At 35.5% G+C, this 18,855-nt stretch overlaps 1 protein-coding gene across 1 annotated transcript in view; it reads right to left on the reverse strand.

The window, feature by feature from the left end:
* Nucleotides 1–3,994: 3,994 nt before the first annotated feature.
* The window catches only part of LOC134751106 (homeotic protein Sex combs reduced), a 53,815-nt gene continuing 38,954 nt past the window's right edge, over nt 3,995–18,855 (reverse strand). Inside the window, exon 2 of the mRNA XM_063686459.1 lies at nt 3,995–5,004. Coding sequence (XP_063542529.1) covers nt 4,700–5,004 — 305 coding nt within the window. The 3' untranslated portion in view covers nt 3,995–4,699. The remainder of the gene's footprint in view (nt 5,005–18,855) is intronic.

Raw genomic sequence — 18,855 nt, forward strand, 5'->3', positions numbered from 1 at the left:
TGTAAATAAAAATAAATAATATTTTGAATACCATTTTTTAAGGAGCGGGTAATTTCGAAAGCAAGTGGGGTAATTTCGAAGGTCTGTAGAAATGGTTTTTATGCAATATGCGTTAAGGATCATATTCCTTTTTAGTTCTAATTTACCCCCTTAAAAAATCCGGTTGATTCACGGTAAAGAACATGTTTTTATTTTTTTTATAACAATTTATTTTCGAATTTCCCCCGCGCTGTGATCAGTAAAGATCAGTGATTGTCAACATTTTTATAGCGCGTTTGGAGTACTTCGAACCACGATATCCGTAACGTTATGTTAATTCCTGGGTTGACAACCTCTGATAATGGACTATGAAAACCTAGTTTGGGGTTATTAGTACATTCATTCGAAGTTCACCCGCGGGATAAATTCGAATGCTTTTTTAAAACTACAGATAGACCGTTATGCTGTACTCATGAATACGACAAAAATGACAATCTAAGGTTAAAACAAACGAACAATGATCAGTTTTCCGAGTTATGTGCTATGGGGTAATTTCGAAAGTCCGCATAAGGCACTAAAGATAACCATGGCGTCTTGACAAGTGTTGCCAGCGTAGAAATTGTTCCCAGTTTAGTAGAAATGTGTGATTTTCGACTTATCCCCATTTTCGAATTTATCCCAAAGCACCTCAATAATTTTCATCCAGATAGCAACAAACAAATAAATGTTCATTCAATTTTATTTTTAAACAGTGTTTAAATTGATTAATGATACCAGAGTGCCAAATGTACAATGGCAACTAATATTTTAAAATTAAATACCTACTTTAATTCAAAATACAATAACTCTTAAAATTACTGGAGAATCTTATCGATGTGTCAAAACACTGTCCCATACAGGCTACGCATTGCCACAGAATATAAATCGACAGTTGGTTCACTATACTACTTACTTCAATCAAGTTCAAGTTTTGTTACTAATACTTTTATGGGTCATTCCTGAATTAAATGATTATTTAATTTAATATAGGTACTTTTTCTGCATATCTTATTCTTATTGCTTATCTGAAGGCTGAAACGTGAGAAATAAATTCAGTGTGAATAAAAAAGTTCCAGAGGCCATGTAAGCTGACTTTGCACTGACCGACTTACAGACTTGAATAGAACAAATGAGGGAGTGTCATTATTAAATTATTATTCATAGAGATATGACATTAATGGTGACATTTCCATACTTTGTTACTGCTAATGCCATGCAGAGTTAGCTTGGTATTCAATTTGAGGTACCGGTAAATGGGGTGATTAGGGACGGCGAGGGGAATAGGGACAAGAAAAATTCTGAAGAAACCAAGGAAAAATCGAAAACAGTAATTTTTTAGGAGATCATATTGGAGGTATTACTGTAGTAATCTAATAGGTATTTCTGACATCATTTGTAGTTTGTACCATCTTCCATAACTTACGCTTTGCCGGCTGGGTCCATTGAAAAATGATGGCCGCCACCGAACACTCCTTAATGCAAGTATCGCAATCGTCCAGGGTTCCACAATCGGACGGACAGCGGAACATTCATAATATTAGTCATTGGATTCGCGTTCTTTTTGTTTTGTCACAGTTTTGTGTGGGATCATGAGAGTTGGAAATTGTTTTCACCCGTTTAGCAATAGCACATATAGCTATAAAGGTTATCTCGTTCAAGTGTTTTTCATTGTCAACCTACTTAAATATTAATATATTAATTTTCCTTTTTATGAAATACATGACTCCTTATTTTTATGATTACCTATATAATGTACGCGCGGAAACAAGTTATGTAGGTACACTATTATCGATAATGTAACATCGAGTATAGTATTTCTCAATCAGCTTGGGTACGATGACAGATATCATATCAATAAAATTTTGCTAGATTTTGCATTTTAAGCTTATAAATTGTATAGAGATGACATTTGTCACCGTTCACAAGTTGTATGAATAGGTAATACTATAAACTATAAATCACAACCCGAATGACGTTCAACATTCCTCACATTCCTTAACCTTTTACGGAATTCGCGCGCGGACTATACGAGTATGTCCCACTTGATGGTCACAAATTTTTTACATGAACAGAGATCAGATTACCTTATGGGGACGAGTACAATCCCAAAGCTTGAGACTGCAAATCGAAAATTTTAAATAAATAAAAATGTAGGTTTTTTGCGAAATATTGTACTTTAGGATATTTTGGGTTCACCGTAGATAACCTGTCCGCTTAGAAGTCGTTAAACCAAATCACTCCCGAATTAAACCGTCGAACTGACATGCGAATGAATAACCGTCCAGCACCAGACGTCCGCGGCATCCAATGAATCCGTATCAAAACTGTATAAAAGCAAAATATTCTGACAGCATGATTTATAGGTCCAGCCTCCGATACGCAGCCGCGACCTACAAACTAAGGCCTTCATTTTTCGCACTCCTTTTGTTAGGCACGTGGTGCTCCCCTCGCAGGTTCGGCTGTCATGTCATAGCTTCCACGTCATTTATCATAGCTCAATACGCTCCGCAAGGCGTCTTGCTGGAGCTTACACATTTGAAAGAATAGTTCGAAAGCTTTCCTGTATATCCACCGCTATTATTTTCAATACGTTAAATTTTTGTCTGATTTAAAAAAATATGTATTAGTACTAATCATTAATGCGTTAATTACCTACTTATTCCTGTAGTTTGTGGATAACGGAGTAACAGAAAAACTCATGTTCTCTTCATAGTTTATTTCATCTTCACCAATTTTCAAATTTGATACATTTTTATTCATACAATACAATAATTTAAATGAATAAGTAATAGTATACTTCACTAGAGCTCTCATTTAAAACTGGAATGAACGATAAACATATTCGTATTTAGTTAAAAGGAAATAACACAATTAAAAATAATGATGGCGAAGCTTGAATATGAAAGATAGAAACAATTTGTAGATAAACGAATTAGGCCACTCGCTATTGCACAGAATTCATAGAAAAAAGTCAACGTAAATGATACAATGATGTTATGTTACATTATGAATTTGAACATTTCTCAATTCAGTTATACTAAATGACGTATCTAATATTTACAAACAATAAATAAAGCAACAAATGAACTAGTCGAAAGTTAATAAAATCAGCACTTTTCAGGCATACTTTCTGAATGAAACCAAATATAACCAACTCAAGTCGCACTGTTTTTACTTAAGAATAAAATTTAACAAAATATCACAGTTGACCACGACAATCCTAATAAACATGTGATTAATGCGACGACAAAGGTCTGTCCGTTAAAACGAATGTAAAGTAAGTCAATTTATACAACCAATGTTTACTCAAGGGAAGAAACTATAGGACCTTTTAATTGCTAAGAATATTAAGTACATTTACAAATACGACATTAAGGTTTTTAAAGTACGAAATAGAGTCATTTGAAAATGTTATAATTGGTATCGTTTGTGGAAACTTTAAAAAATCCATATTCGTAATCTAAATAATGTTAATTAGGTATCGTTATTTGTATTTATAGGACGATAAATACTTTTGTTATTTACAACTAAACGACAGGAACATAAAACAGTTCTTCGGGAAGTTTACTGAAATATATTAAACTTTTCACCATACCTATTAAAACATTACGTATATACAATAAGAAGGAATATCTACCTATTCACAGTTACTATATTACTGAGCTTACAATTATCTCTAATTAAGTTCACAGCGCTTTTACAAGCCCTCTCTAATTTAAAATGTATTTATATCTGGTACTAGACGAAGTAAGTATAGCAACCCTTAATAAATTTGATAGTACATACATATAATCCTTTTGTATTACCTACTATGTTGTGTTATGCTATCCCTGTACAATTCCGAATTTGTTATTTCTGAGACGGCTTATCTACCTACACCTAAGCTGCGGGCTAAGATGACAATCGTCGATAGAAGACGCCACTCGAAACTTAAATAATGCATAGAACATTTTTTCTCTTCGTGTGGCGTCTATCGATGTAGTACGATTGTCGCCTTGGCTAGGCGCCCTGGAAAGCTTATCCATTTAACCCTAACACGAATTTAGGTATAATTAGGTATGATTAAGCCATCGTCATGTACACTATTCGGCTTTCAGTTGTCTTTAGGAATAACATGCAATTCGAATCATAGCTTATGACTAGGTAAATTTCTTTCTACATCAAATTTAACACTATTTTAACGTATCCCAATAGCATTTACGATAATATATTACACTGCGACAATTAGAACAAAACTGAAAAAAGATTTTGAGACTACAATCAGTACAGTATCAACATCTGGTCATTAATAGTTTAATACAAATAAAAGAAACTAGCAGGCAAATATTTACGTCTGCCAGTACTTATGACATTCGTCGATCAATCGAATTATTTAGGTAGTTTTACACTTAAAGATCTTTGTATGCACATAATTTTATCACTGCAATCCTTCTTAACGTATCTTGAAAAACACACCACTTTTTAGCGTCACTCGCGTCACTTATAACGTCACAATCAACAATTTAACAAAATTAGGCTATCAGGTGGAAATTTTTCGAGCAGCGAATAACTGACCCAGTCTGGTCGCTGTAGCATCTCAGACGCCGGCGGCCTCTCGATGTTACACACAACCCCGCGGTACCACGGCCGACTGTTTACCTTAATAAATCAGTTATCCGCTGTTCGAAAAATTCCACTGATCCTATGCGGAGAGATGTGCAAACTGACTCGGGTGAAGGTCGAACTGGTAGGGGTGGCCGTAGGGATTCATATGGTACGGCACTATGTTCATTGACGCCATCTTGTGCTCCTTCTTCCATTTCATTCGCCGGTTCTGGAACCAGATCTTGATCTGGCGCTCCGTGAGGCATAGCGCGTGCGCGATCTCGATCCGTCTCCTCCGCGTCAGGTACCGGTTGAAGTGGAACTCCTTCTCTAGCTCTAGCGTCTGATACCGCGTGTATGACGTCCTCTGACGTTTCGTTTCGCCGTTGGCATTCACCGTACCTGGAAACATAAGAACGATGTGTTACAAGGTGTCAACAAACAGATGATTGAACTGTATTACATTGCATAAGTGCGTTAAGTATTATTCTGGTCACAAAACGTGAGGCATGTTAATATTTAGATCTGAATGTCCGTTTGAGCGCCAATGAATAGTTGGCTCGATCGGCTTCGTGCCTTGCCACGCTTGCTCGATTGTGATGTACTGTAGCACAGCTCGCGGCAGCTCGCTCGATTCAAAACAAGATTTCTATTGAGAAATCTGAACACTATTGTGCAATTAATTTAAATTTATTTCCTAGAGCTGTCATGTTCCTCTTAATTTATTACGCGCGTGTTACTAAAAGTTTTTCTAATATCAGATTTGGCACTTGTTTATAGCGAGGTTGTATAGTTGTGGACTTAGTGAAAGGGATTTGAAACCTTATATTTTAACTTCTGTCTATACTAATGTAGGTAACATTTTTAATGTAGGTGAATATTAGAGCACACTGAAGGTTTTCTTTGAAGTCGTCAACAAAGGCACGGCTCTTACATAAGAATGAGGGATAGCTTTGTCTAAATTGCACCAATGCATACCTGTGTACCTCTATGTACCTAATCTTATTTTGATTGGTATGCTTAACAAACCTGTAGTCGTGTCACCTTATAAACTCTTATTCAGATCTAAAACGTTCCGTCCGTCAAATATCCAGTGCGCGACACTAACTCCCGCCGCTGCAGCCGCCGATATCAAAGAGCTGCAGTGACGGCGGTATGACAGAGTCATGGGTCGCATACTGCACCTGTCACTGCGCGTCGCCCGCCGGCCCACCACTTGGACCATCTTGGACCCTTGCCAGCCCCGTGATCGATATGAGGCACGTCTCGCCTGTGTCTACCAAATTAAACTGTGTCATTTGTTATTTTTCTTCAACTAGACCACAACGCTAATGAGTTGGATACTGCTTTAAAGCAAACGGTTCAAACACCTGTAAGCGCCTGTAAGCGAATTATGGATGTAACAGTGTTTAAAAGTGATCGCGATATTTGGTTGATAAAGAAAAAGTCGTAATAAATTCCGGTCCGATGCGTATTCCGGTGGAGTTGTCGGCCCGTGTTAATAAAGATGTTTAAAGAAAGTATAAATATGCGATGCGCCCGCTGCTGGCCGGTATCGGTAAGGCAACAAGTGAGACCGCGGCAAAAACCCTTCGCGATTGATATGTTAGTGACAGCCTGATGCACAAACAACTGAGTGACAGTTTATTTTACCATAATCCTTGTTCTGAAACGAAACGAATGGATGCAATACGAGGACATTGAATTTCAATTCGAATTCACAAATATGGTGATGGAGTTTAAACGCTTACATCAAGTGTCTTATTTGAATATAGATCTATTCACTTTAGTTCGAGTGAGAACATGCGGACTCTGAATGAAATAATGCCAATCCCTGACTGCAAATTTGCGAATTTATCATCGGTGTAGAATGGATTCATATAACATTTAATATGTCCAACAACTATTCTTGACATATGTCAGTTGCTCTTGTATCAGCAAAGACAGATCAATCTTTTGTACGCTTGTACATTATTTGCTGTAAGTATTTACTATGTATTTGTAAGGTAATTTTTAAGGAGTTTTCTTGGCTGACCTATTTTGAGTACTTAGGTCGGGAATACCTAGGTTTGACCTAGGTACTCAAAATTCTCTTCCGTTTTACCTAAATACGTAGGTTTACACTATAGTTGGTTACAAACAAGTTCGTCTTACTCTTGGCGCAACAGTGCCTGTCAGGGACCGAATACCGTATATTTTTCATACAAATTAACCGGTATTCAATTTCGGTATCACGGTTGTTTATGTATATTTTTGGACTTTATTTAAGTAATCTGATCAATTATTATCCTTACCTAGATACTATTCTATAATATCAAATAAATATTGTGAACCCACAACGTTTAACGTTTAACCTTTAAAAATACTTCTGTAGTAAAATACCTACTCCTAGTAAAAATACCTGATAAAAGAACATATTTCTAGACGAATTTACTTATAATATTACAACAAATATTATATATGTAAATTCATTGCTAAAAGAAAGTCATTGTAGTACCTTTTATGGTTTAAGTTGAATTCTTCAATGAGATGGTGAATTTTTCAAAAAACAGAAAAACAGGTGATGGATAAACAAGTGGACTGAATTTCAGCTGCAATGTATATTGCAATTGTGCAGTGAGCATGCAGATGCTATACCTAAAAGTTTTAGCTAAAATTTCCTCGGTATTTGATGTCCTCTAGAGATTTGCATTTTTAAACTGTTAAAGTAGACAAAGTTTGGCAAGAAAGACAAGAGGTCAAATAAAAGAGATTTACATAAATATCTTATACGGAATCCTTTTATATCTCTCCACTTGCACTTGACCGGTTTTAAAGTCCTTCTAGGTCAAATGCCATTGATATTCCGTCTGGCTAGATATATTGCATGGTCAAAAAACATATGACACGATATTTAATAATGGATGAGACTGAATTTACAATCTAAAATAGTTTCTGTCTGGAAACTGGACTATGTTTTTAGATATAAAAAGATTTGGAACACACATTGTACCTATCACTATACCTATAACTGTATTTTTTGCAAAAAAAAATGCGACCTTGACTTACTCGAGCGTGTTCGATATTGAAGAGAATAATGCAAGAATAACTAAATAAAAAAAATCTGCCGATTTGAACAAGCAGAACTGTCAAAAATCGTTTATGAAGTTTAGTGCACCCAGCTCATTTTCCGTTTAACTTTATCGCTATCTCCGACTCATATTTGTAAATTATGCTCTTTTATAGATTTATATTTATTTATATATTTATTATAAGTTACGGGTGTAAAATTTATTTATATATTTAGCTGTTGCAATTTTTTTTTCTTTCTTTCTCTCTCACACTGTAGCCCTCCGTTGTCATTATTTTAACGAAATAATTAAACAATGTTAATAACAGGGAAGCCCAAGATGCTAAATTTGAAGTAACTCGAGCTTAAAAAAAATAGTTTCTAACCAACATTTATTTAGAAATCTTCAAACTGTGATATCTCTTGAACCCCTTGGTCGATTTTGATCTACTTAGCGGCATTCTGCTTAGTTTTTTAGGTACAAAAATGTTTACAAATAAAATAAATACATACGACAGGGTTTTTTAAAATTATCTTGAAAATTTTTAAAAAATCCAAATCGTCAGAATAATACTGCTCCACATTATCGTCAGATTAAGGTTTTACATAACTGGGACATCAATTTGAACTTGTCTGTATAATTATCTGACACGCTCGACATGGCGGTTTTTTTGGAACTTTGTGAAAGCCATTTGCTTACGGATCGCTGAAATCTTCAGATTACTGAAATGGGCACTTTTGTAAGGTCTATTTAACAACTCATTTTTAAATATCTGACGCGCTCGAGTAAAGTATTTGTTTTAAAAATTTTCTATGACCACCCTGCCTATGTAAACCGGCAGATTAACACTACCCTTTATTGTTATCAGAGACATGTTGCGCGACTGACACTACCACTATCTGACGCGCTCGAGTAACTCCACAGGGTGTTTTTTTTACATTTAAAAAAAATCTGTAGACGCTTTCCTGCTCACTAAAAAAAATATTTTATAACATTTTTTTCTTCGTATCATCATTAGATGATACGAAGAAAAAAATGTTATAAAATATTTTGATTCCAATAGGTCTCTACGACGCTCGAGTTACTACACATTTAGCCTCGTCGCCTCCCCTGCTATTAATAAAACAGATGGGAAAGAAAAATTTAACCGCACCATAAAGGATGACTCACGGTAGACCGGACCGGGCCCGGGCCGAGGCGTCCGACATGTAATTTTCTATGACGTCTAATCGGTAATCACGTGGTGCTTTCCATAAAAGACGAAGCGCCGGAAGCTCCGGCCCGGTCTTAAGCTGCTTAGAATATTTTTCGTATCAGCAGCATATCCTTCCATCAACATACACATAAATATCAGTTGCTCCATCCAAATACGCAAACATAAAAATGCTTGACGATAAAACATCAAAGAACTCATGATTAATGATATCTAGATGAAAACAGAATACCTACATGTAATAAAAGTGTCACATAGTTCTTATTTGCGGCTGTAGAGCTTGTAAATGTTAACTAAGTATATCGTTTGGAAAATAATAAATAAAATAAATCGCAGCCGATAGTTGTAAAGATCGTAGAGCGGAGGTATGAGTTGTGTTATGCTCGCTTACGATTATGAGCGTAATAATATGATGTTTTATCGATATTGTCATCGGATGTTGTTAACTATTTATTTCGTTTATAAATAATTAATGAATAATAATGTGTTATTACAATTATGTTCGTATTTTTATTATTTCTACTCTTAGGACGTACTCGTACTATACGTATCTACGACTTATTGCGTATAAAACCGCTAATAGCGTTTAGAAAGAAGCGTAAAGGATGACTCACGCTAAAACGGTCCGGGCCCGGGACGAGGCTTCCGACACTTCTTTTTCTATGACAGTCGATCGGTGATCACGTGATGCTTTCATAGAAAACTCAAGTGTCGGGCGCCCCGGCCAGGGCCCGGACAGAGCCCGTAAGTCATCCGTAACTTTTTTCAAATAATGTACAAACACGTATACAGAAATGTAACCTAGTGTTTTTTTATATATTATTATTCTGAGGTTATATTGGATGATTTGAGTGCAGTTATAGTTTATTTTGCTCGTAGCAAGAGGAACAGTTTTAGAATTCCCTACAAGACAGTGTTTCTCTTGCCCCAATGTTTCTCTCTGATTTAATGACAATAAAAGCCTATGCATACCATTTTATAATATACATAAAAAAATTATAACCTTACAGTGGTACTACTAAACTAAGTTAATAACTAGCTTAAATCTAAAATAGGCCTTTGAGGCACCACTGTACCAAGGATGCTGGCGGCATTTCCTAAAGCTTATTAAATTCTTACCCATTTTGTACACGCGTTACACTGAAACGTTACGTTATCATTTGAAAAAAAAAAAATTATACCTGGTTGTAGAATAAATTATCGATCCAAATACACTTTCAAAACTTCAAGTGAACTATCTGCATCTAAAACATTATTCTGTGCAGTTAGTGCTTATTTTTCTATAAAATGGTGGTAACCAAATTAATCTCATAAGTTTTTGTAAATACTTACACTACATTTATATTTACGTAGGTATTTACATATTCCTATTACTCTGCTATGTGCTCTTAACATCATATTTGCAGGCCGGGCTTTGATTATGATTACCATACCTACCTATACTAGTACTTATAGGAATATTATAAGTACAAATGTATTCACTGGATTTCAATCCCCGTTCTTGTTTAATTAGATATAACATACATACGTATACCTATAGATATATGAAAGGTTTTTTGTTAAAAATCCACAGAACCCAGAAACGGTGGTGGTAATGATATGTAAAGGAACTAGGCATCAAGTGAACGTTGCTATTAGGCAGCTCGCATCTGCCTATACTATCTGGTACCCGCTGAATAGCAAGCAGTGCGGCGGATCACCATATTCGCCGTAAGACTAAAAAACACATTAATCAATGTGTTTTTGTTCCGATAAAGTTAAGTATGGTTTTATTCTAATCGCTGGGGAGGTGGCTAGCCTATATATTTACGCACTCTGGTTACGGTTCTTATGGATCTCGAGGCCTTGTTAGTTTGGTGCGAGGTCCGAGCTCCCCGCGCTTGAAGCAAATGACGGACTGTCAACTTGCAAATTTTGGACAGGAAACCTGTATATGTATGATTAGTCTTTGGATAAAATAAATAATGTTTTGGTTTTAAAGTGTTAAAGGCTCAAAAATCTTCATGGCTGCTTCATTTTTTTGTCAATCAACTACAATCAATGATTAGAAAAATCATTTTGCAATTTGTTTTTCTGTCCGAATTATTTAACAATGCGCTATATTCCGAAATAGATGACGAACTGTCAAGCTTGCGAAACGAATATAGAAAATATAGTAAATAAAACTCATTCATTTCATTTCCAAAATGGTATATTGTTTTTTTTTTATATGAAAAATTTGCCAGTTGAAAAAGAAAAACTAATCTCACGGTAAAGCTGAGCTATTTTTGGAAATTATCTATGTGCTGAGTGATAGGCCGAATGTGCTCAGCTCTGAGGCTAAAGCTAGTGATAACTGACGACGTGACTACTTATTAAATATCTGGGGGCACGGTAGTGCCCCCGCCAAGAAGAGCAAAGCGAATACATATACCTATCTATTATCATCGTTGTCCTTCTTAATCAGGTCTATTTACGGGTCAGGATAGGTAAAAATAGTTTTCTGGACGTCTGAAATTTATAAATTATTAAGTCCAATCAATTCAATGTTTTTACTTTTTTCATAATCTGAATCTACCTATAAGTTTAACATTCAAAAGCATGATGTAGGCTAGGATTTTTATGCGATGCGTGTAGATAAGATTGCTATTAAGGATAGCTGTCCTCTGTGGACACTCCTTAACGGCTAAATTCCACCTGCCTACAAAAACCTCTCCTGTCGCATGTCCGTCTGTCTGTCACACCACTTGTCGTCTAGTATGTGAGTCGCGACAGCTAAAGAAATTCCCATCGCGCACTGACCACAAGCGAGCAAAAGCCTACGACATCCAGTATACCTGCGATATCGAGGCTCGTAACAAAGACTTGTAATTGTAGATCGAACTTAATTGGATGGCCTAGAGGAAACAACGATCACCGGTGCTCGGCAAGCAATAATACTGGCCAAGGTGGTCACTACGGGAATTTGAACCGACCTCAGATAGCCAAACATGTTGCCAGCCAAGTTAAGACTCTATTTTAATGAGCTTAACGATCAACATTGCTGCCCCAAACGCAAATGCAGCTGGTAATTTTGACAATTGTATCTATCATCAATTTGATTTATCGTTGCCGTGGTATCAATGTGCGATTGTTTTCACGTTTCTGTCATGCCATTGACATTTTTTTGCAGTTATTGACTGTTTATGTTTATGAACGGCCCGCTTAGCGATACATAGTAGATTGTAAATGATCAACGGTATTTTGAAAACTATTTCGAACCTGTACTTTACTTATAGGAAAATGACATTTACTTTAAGTTTAGGTACATTATGTATTTTTTGGACATATACTATATGTGTAGCTTTAGGTTACAAAGACAAACTAGAATAAAATGAACAGGGATTCGGCGGGATTCCAACAGTGTGCGGCACTGTGCGGCACAAACATATATTCAGTACAAAAATGCCTGTGCCGCACAGTGCCGCACAGTGTTGGAATCCCGCCTTTAGAAGCACAACCAACATCTTGCAGCTAACCCGCACACATTTAAAATCTGCGCAGAACTATATATAAGCCTCGCTAACAACTTACAACCTTCGTAAAAGGGGCCGCTCTGACACATTGCAGTGATAGTCGGAGGAGATAGTGAGCACTGCAAAATTAAACGCGCCCAACGGGTAGCCTCAAAAATACCGCCCGCGATAACGCAGGCGACATGTTAAATAATTACGTACATAGAAACCTGTTGGAAACCAACGCACCGAGTGTACAACTTTTAAGAGCATATTCGCAATTAAAAAAATTGATTAAGTTATACATATATATGACATCCCTAGTCTAACTGTTTAGGTGAAACAATATAGGTACTTTTTTAGGTGAAATAATAGGCGACTGCAGTATTACTGTAAGCAACTTTTGTTATGAGAGTACCCTATAGTCGCAAAAAAATATCAGGTGTTTCATACTAAAGTGCAATTCGACAATTGCATACATATATGAAGACCAGGATTTTTTGTTGTGCTTCTATAGTAAAAGTTGATCATAGCAATGAATACAATCTTGTACATACCTATATACCTATATCACCTTAAAACTGTCACTTCACATTCTTTAGTGCCTATATCATATTCGTAAAATATGACGCTGACGACGCGCACACGCACGGTTCAAATTATGTCATCAGCCGCTGGTTCATGTTATGCTACTCCAAATGTCAGTGCCTTGCCAGTCATCGCTGGCAATTATTTGGCTCGTTGCCTTGCTCTTATTAACTTGCCCACGAAGTATATTTGAATGTAATTGTTAGGTACATGACTTTCAGACGCTGAAACAATCTACTTGAACTTACATATTGTTAGTTACAGTTTATTTTATATGATTTATCACTTATTGGAGGTAATACTTGTACGTCATTGGTTCGCATGAATAGGTACAGTTTTATATACTTAACAGCATATAAGGTTCACGTGGCCTTTTTCTCCCAGTATAGAGCCGCGAAGAAGAAAAATAATCCAATTTGCAGCGCCAGCGCCGATCCATAAAAGCCGAAGATTGGCCGATTGGGCACCGAGCGCGCACGAAGCTCGGCTCGAGATTGGATTTCTCACGTTCACAGTAAGCTGGACTGTAATTCCAACCACTTTTCAACCAATGGATAGTCGAACGGTCATCCGAGTTGGATTACGCATAGATGTTACTTAGTTTGAGGTAATAGTTACCCTAGTTCGTTCAAGCGTTCGATCAATGCTTTTGAGCACGGCAAGCTATAGGAATACATGACCAGTGAGCGCTAATCACGACGTGGAAATATTAAGGACTCTAATGTCTTGTACACATTTACATAACACGCAATAAATCTCGTGCACAGTGCAGACGGCGCCGTTGATAAATTCTTATTGGAGCTTTTTTGATGGTCTATTTCGATGCGGTGGCCGTGCCGTCTCACTTCAGCTCCGATTGTTCTATTTTGTACAACAATAATACCTACGAAGATAACTTATTGTCTGACTGAACTCAGTTCCTCAACTAAAGGTATGCCGCGTGCAAATAGGATTATTATCTATTTAAATCTTATTAACTGCGTACTGTAGTTTGCATAGAAGATAATGGTTAAGATAAATAATAAAACTATCTATAAGAGGCTTGGTAATCCGCGGTAATTGCGCGGTAAGAAACCAGTTTTATCTGGTTGACGAATAGCCGCGGTGCTACCACGGATGGATGGTGGCAACCGAATGTAGTCAAGCGCACGATACATGGCTCTGCGTAAATTCACACTGCTTACGAGCACAGGCGAGTGTTGAACTCTGGTTAAACATTCTTTGTTTTTTTCAAGTGCAACCATAAAAATATTAGTTTGAAGTAAAATGCCTTGCTCTTCTTGCTCAAATCTTTTAATTTTCTTAGTTGTGCTTTTCGAAATTGGTATAATATTTTATAATGGTACTATTTCGTTTCGTACCTACCTCCTAAAAAGTTCTCTGTTGGCGATAAGTACCTACATACTTGTGCTTTTGATTAATTACTATGTAATGTAAGTACCTGTATTGCATTGAAACTGTAACACAATGAGGAATTAGATTGTAAGGCTTTAAATTAATATTAAACATCACTTATCCGCATGTTCATTGTTCAATTACCATACATAGACAGGCAAGGCCTTGTTTGTGACATGCATGGGTAAACTTGAATAAGGTTAACTACGAGAACTCAATATTAGCCAGTTCATAGATAGTACATTCGAAACTTACAGTTGTAATTCATTAGTGACAAGTCAAGGAAAAGTTTACACACAATGCTGCCTTCCTGGAGGAAATACATAGTGATGAACGTAGAATAATATTGCAAGTTAAATAATTTATACAGCAGAAAACCTGAATATAGCTTGTGAAATTATTTTCAATGGTTATCTGCTCCCCCATAAAATAAATTTATCAGAACGATAAATTATTGACACATCATATTTTTGAAACTGAATATTTACTACGTGTTTATTTGGAAAACTTGGTTAATTGATACAAAATTACCGGTCCCTTGAGATTTCAACTATTCCAATTTCACTCTACTCATACCTAGGTAAATAACAACCCGTAAGCCGCTAAACCCTGCGTGAGCTGAAGCTAGATTCCTTTGTTTTTTGTATTATTTTTAGAGCATTCTCTTAGATGAGACTTCCTGTAGGATTAATGAATTAATTTTCCATTAAAAATGGTACTTTACTGTACTAGTAATTTTCTCTAAATGAAAATAATTATCCTGCCCTTCCATACATACGAAGATGGACTAGATCCAGCGATACCCGCCGAGTCTCAGATAACCACAAGACTAATTCCTGACTTCATTCCGGAACCGGTACTTACACGATTACCTACCGGTCGTTTAGTTTGTCTATAAGAGGGCAGGCCGGGCATTCCTATTAGACCTGTACCGCTGGCTATATTTTGACCCCTAGGTTATAAAAATATTAAAGTCAATTCTGTTTTCGCTTATGAATACTTTGTTAAGATGTAAATCTTACATTTTGTTTTGTGTCATATATATAATTTGCTTTTCTAGTAATTTGTTATTTTGTGGTAATTATTTTTTATTTTGAATTATTTTGGAGAAAAAAATATTCGAGAGAAAACATGTAACTGTGTTGCATTTAGGATAGTGTTTTTAGTGTGAAAACATAGTTTGTGTCAATTACGTCCACTGCAATCTGATACTATGTCATAATATTCTAAATGACACAAAAAAAAATTAGAGTTAAAAAAAATTACTTAGGTCGAATTTAATCGTTTAAATAGGTCCATTAAATGATTTTGTGTCTTATTAAGGCATAGCTTCATGAGATATTTGATGGTTTTGGTTGTAACAGGCTGTCACCGTTACAAAAGAATATTAAAGATATTAGAGTTTACATCTTATTAATTTGAAATGCGGGATAAATAAGATGTATAAATTTGTGTCACTTGCATCCACTGCATAAACAAATATTACAAAAATATTATTTGCGTTCAAACGAAGCTAGCGGGCGGTCTGAATGGGCAACGGAGGCCGTGCAGGGTGGGGCCGCGGCGTGACCTTGCCGTACGCAACGCATGTTTACTTCGCCTGTGCGCCAAATTAACGCAACTTATTCAAAGAAGTTACGCAAACAACACAACAACAAGCAACAAGCAAGCAAAGAATGCGTCGAATTATCTTTTACCTATTTAAAACTCATAGATATTGTACAATGTCACCATTATGCAAAAGAACTGTAAGTACATGTTTGATTTGCGAGCGAGCTGGCAACATTGCGCAGGGAAATCTTAAAAATATCGCGTTTACGTGAACGCCACATACATTTGTGACAGTGATAGGGAAAAGGTACCACTAAAGTAAAATTTGGTTATTAATACCGTGACTTTCTTTCATTCTTTGATAAAAAAAATTGCTATTTATGCAACAAGTGCGGAAATCATCTTTACGCACGTGTATCATACAATGTTTTACTATGCATTGTGCGGGTAAATAAAAAAACATATCATGGCAAATAAGTTTAATTATTAAAAGGAGTGTTTTAAATCGACACGAGTTGCGAATTACCTATTCGCACGTGTATCGTACGTTTTACAGTACATATGGCCCTTTAAACTTTCGACATATGCACGGTAAGTGCTCTTTTCCGCACTAGTGCGAGAAAGTAGCACCATATGTTCTGTAAAAAAAAAATTGAAAACAAAAAGTACTAGTGCGGAAAAGCAGTACTTTCCGCACGATATGGCTCCGTAGGAAACGCACTTTTCGAGCACATGCATTGTAAAAAAATATATAGGACTGTATCTCCTAAACCATGCGTCGTAGCGCAAAAATAATAAAATTTTCGTTCCCCTTTATGTAACCCAAAAGTAATACATGAAAAATACAATGAAAAAAAAGAAACAAAATCTTTATAGGGCTGTATTAGCTGTATCTCCTATATCGTGTATCGTAGCGCAAAAATAATCAAATTTTCGCTCACCTTTAAGAAGCCTCTAATTAAGATTTAAAAACGCAAAAAAGAAAAAAAAGAGGAAAAAATCTTTATAGGGCTGTATCTCCTAAACCGTGCGCCGTAGCGCAAAAATAAACGTTTCGGTCCCGTTTATGTAACCATTAATTTATATTTTAAAAAAAACGCAATAAAAAAAAAACAAAAAAAAAACTTTATAGGGCTGTATCTCCTAAACCGTCGTAGCGCAAAAATAATCAAATTTTCGTTCCCCTTTATGGAACCCCAAACTAATATACAAAAAACACAATGAAAAAAAAAGAAAAAAAAATCTTTATAGGGCTGCATCTCCTAAATCGTGCATCGTAGCGCAAAAATAATCAATTTTTCGTTCCCCTTTAAGAAACCCTTAATTAATACTTTAAAAAAAACAAAAAAAAAACAGGAAAAAATCTTTATAGAGCTATATCTCCTAAACCGTGCGTGGTAGCGCAAAAATAACAAAATTTTCGTTCCCCTATACGGAACCCCAAAGTAATATACAAAAAACACAATGAAAAAAAAAACAACAAAAAAATCTTTATAGGGCTGAATCTCCTAAACCGTGCATCGTAGCACAAAGATAATCAAATTTTCGTTCCCCTTAAGAAACCCTTAATTAAAACAAAAAAAAACCAGGAAAAAAACTTTATAGGGCTATTATAGCTATATATATAGATATAATATCTCCTAAACCGTGCGTGGTGGCGCAAAAATAATAAAAGTTTCGTTCCTCTTTATGCAACCCATAATTTATATTATCTCTTAAACCATGCGTCGTAGCGCAAAAATAATAAAAATTTCGTTCCCCTTTATGAAGCCCCAGAGTAATATACTAAAAACATAATGAAAAAAAAGAAAAAAAATAACAAAAAAACTTTATAGGGCTGTATCTCCTACACCGTGCATCGTAGCGCAAAAATAATTAAAAAAACCCCTTTAAGAAACCCCTAATTAAGATTGAAAAACGCAAAAAAGAAAAAGAGGAAAAAAAATCATTTTAGGGCTGTATCTCCTAAACCGTGCGTCGTAGCGCAAAAATAATAAAATTTTCGTTCCCCTTTACGGAACCCCAAAGTAATATACAAAAAACACAATGAAAAAAAAAACAAAAAAAACTTTATAGGGCTGCATCTCCTAAACCGTGCATCGTAGCACAAAAATAATCAAAGTTTCGTTCCCCTTTAAGAAACCCTTAATTAAAACTTAAAAAAAAACCAGGAAAAAAAACTTTATAGAGCTATTATAGCTATATATACCTATATAGATATAATATCTCCTAAACCGTGCGTGGTGGCGCAAAAACAATAAAATTTTCGTTCCCCTTTATGCAACCCATAATTTATATTTAAAAAAAACGCAAAATTAAAAAAAAAAAAACATTATAGGGCTGTATCTCTTAAACCATGCGTCGTAGCCCAAAAATAATTTAAAAAACCGCTTTAAGAAACCCGTAATTAATACTTAAAAAAAAAAACCAGGAAAAAAAACTTTATAGAGCTGTATCTCCTAAACCGTGCGTGGTACCGCAAAAACAATAAAATTTACGTTCCCCTTTATGCAACCCATAATTTATATTTAAAAAAACGCAAAATTTAAAAAAAAAAATCTTTATAGGGCTGTATCTCCTAAACCATGCGTCGTAGCGCAAAAATAATAAAATTTTCGTTCCCCTTTATGAAACCCCAAAGTAATATACAAAAAACACAATGTAAAAAAGAAAAAAAGAAAAAAAAACAATAAAAAAATCTTTATAGGGCTGTATCTCCTAAACCATGCGTCGTAGCGCAAAAATAATAAAATTTTCGTTCCCCTTTATGCAACCCATAATTTATATTTAAAAAAAAACGCAAAATTTAAAAAAATAATAATTATAGGGCTGTATTTCTTAAACCATGCGTCGTAGCGCAAAAATAATTTAAAAAACCCCTTTAAGAAACCCGTAATTAATACTTAAAAAAAAACAAAAAAAAAACCAGGAAAAAAAACTTTATAGAGCTGTATCTCCTAAACCGTGCGTGGTACCGCAAAAA

This window comes from Cydia strobilella, chromosome 2 (assembly GCF_947568885.1).
Source record: "Cydia strobilella chromosome 2, ilCydStro3.1, whole genome shotgun sequence".
Classification (NCBI taxonomy): domain Eukaryota; kingdom Metazoa; phylum Arthropoda; class Insecta; order Lepidoptera; family Tortricidae; genus Cydia; species Cydia strobilella.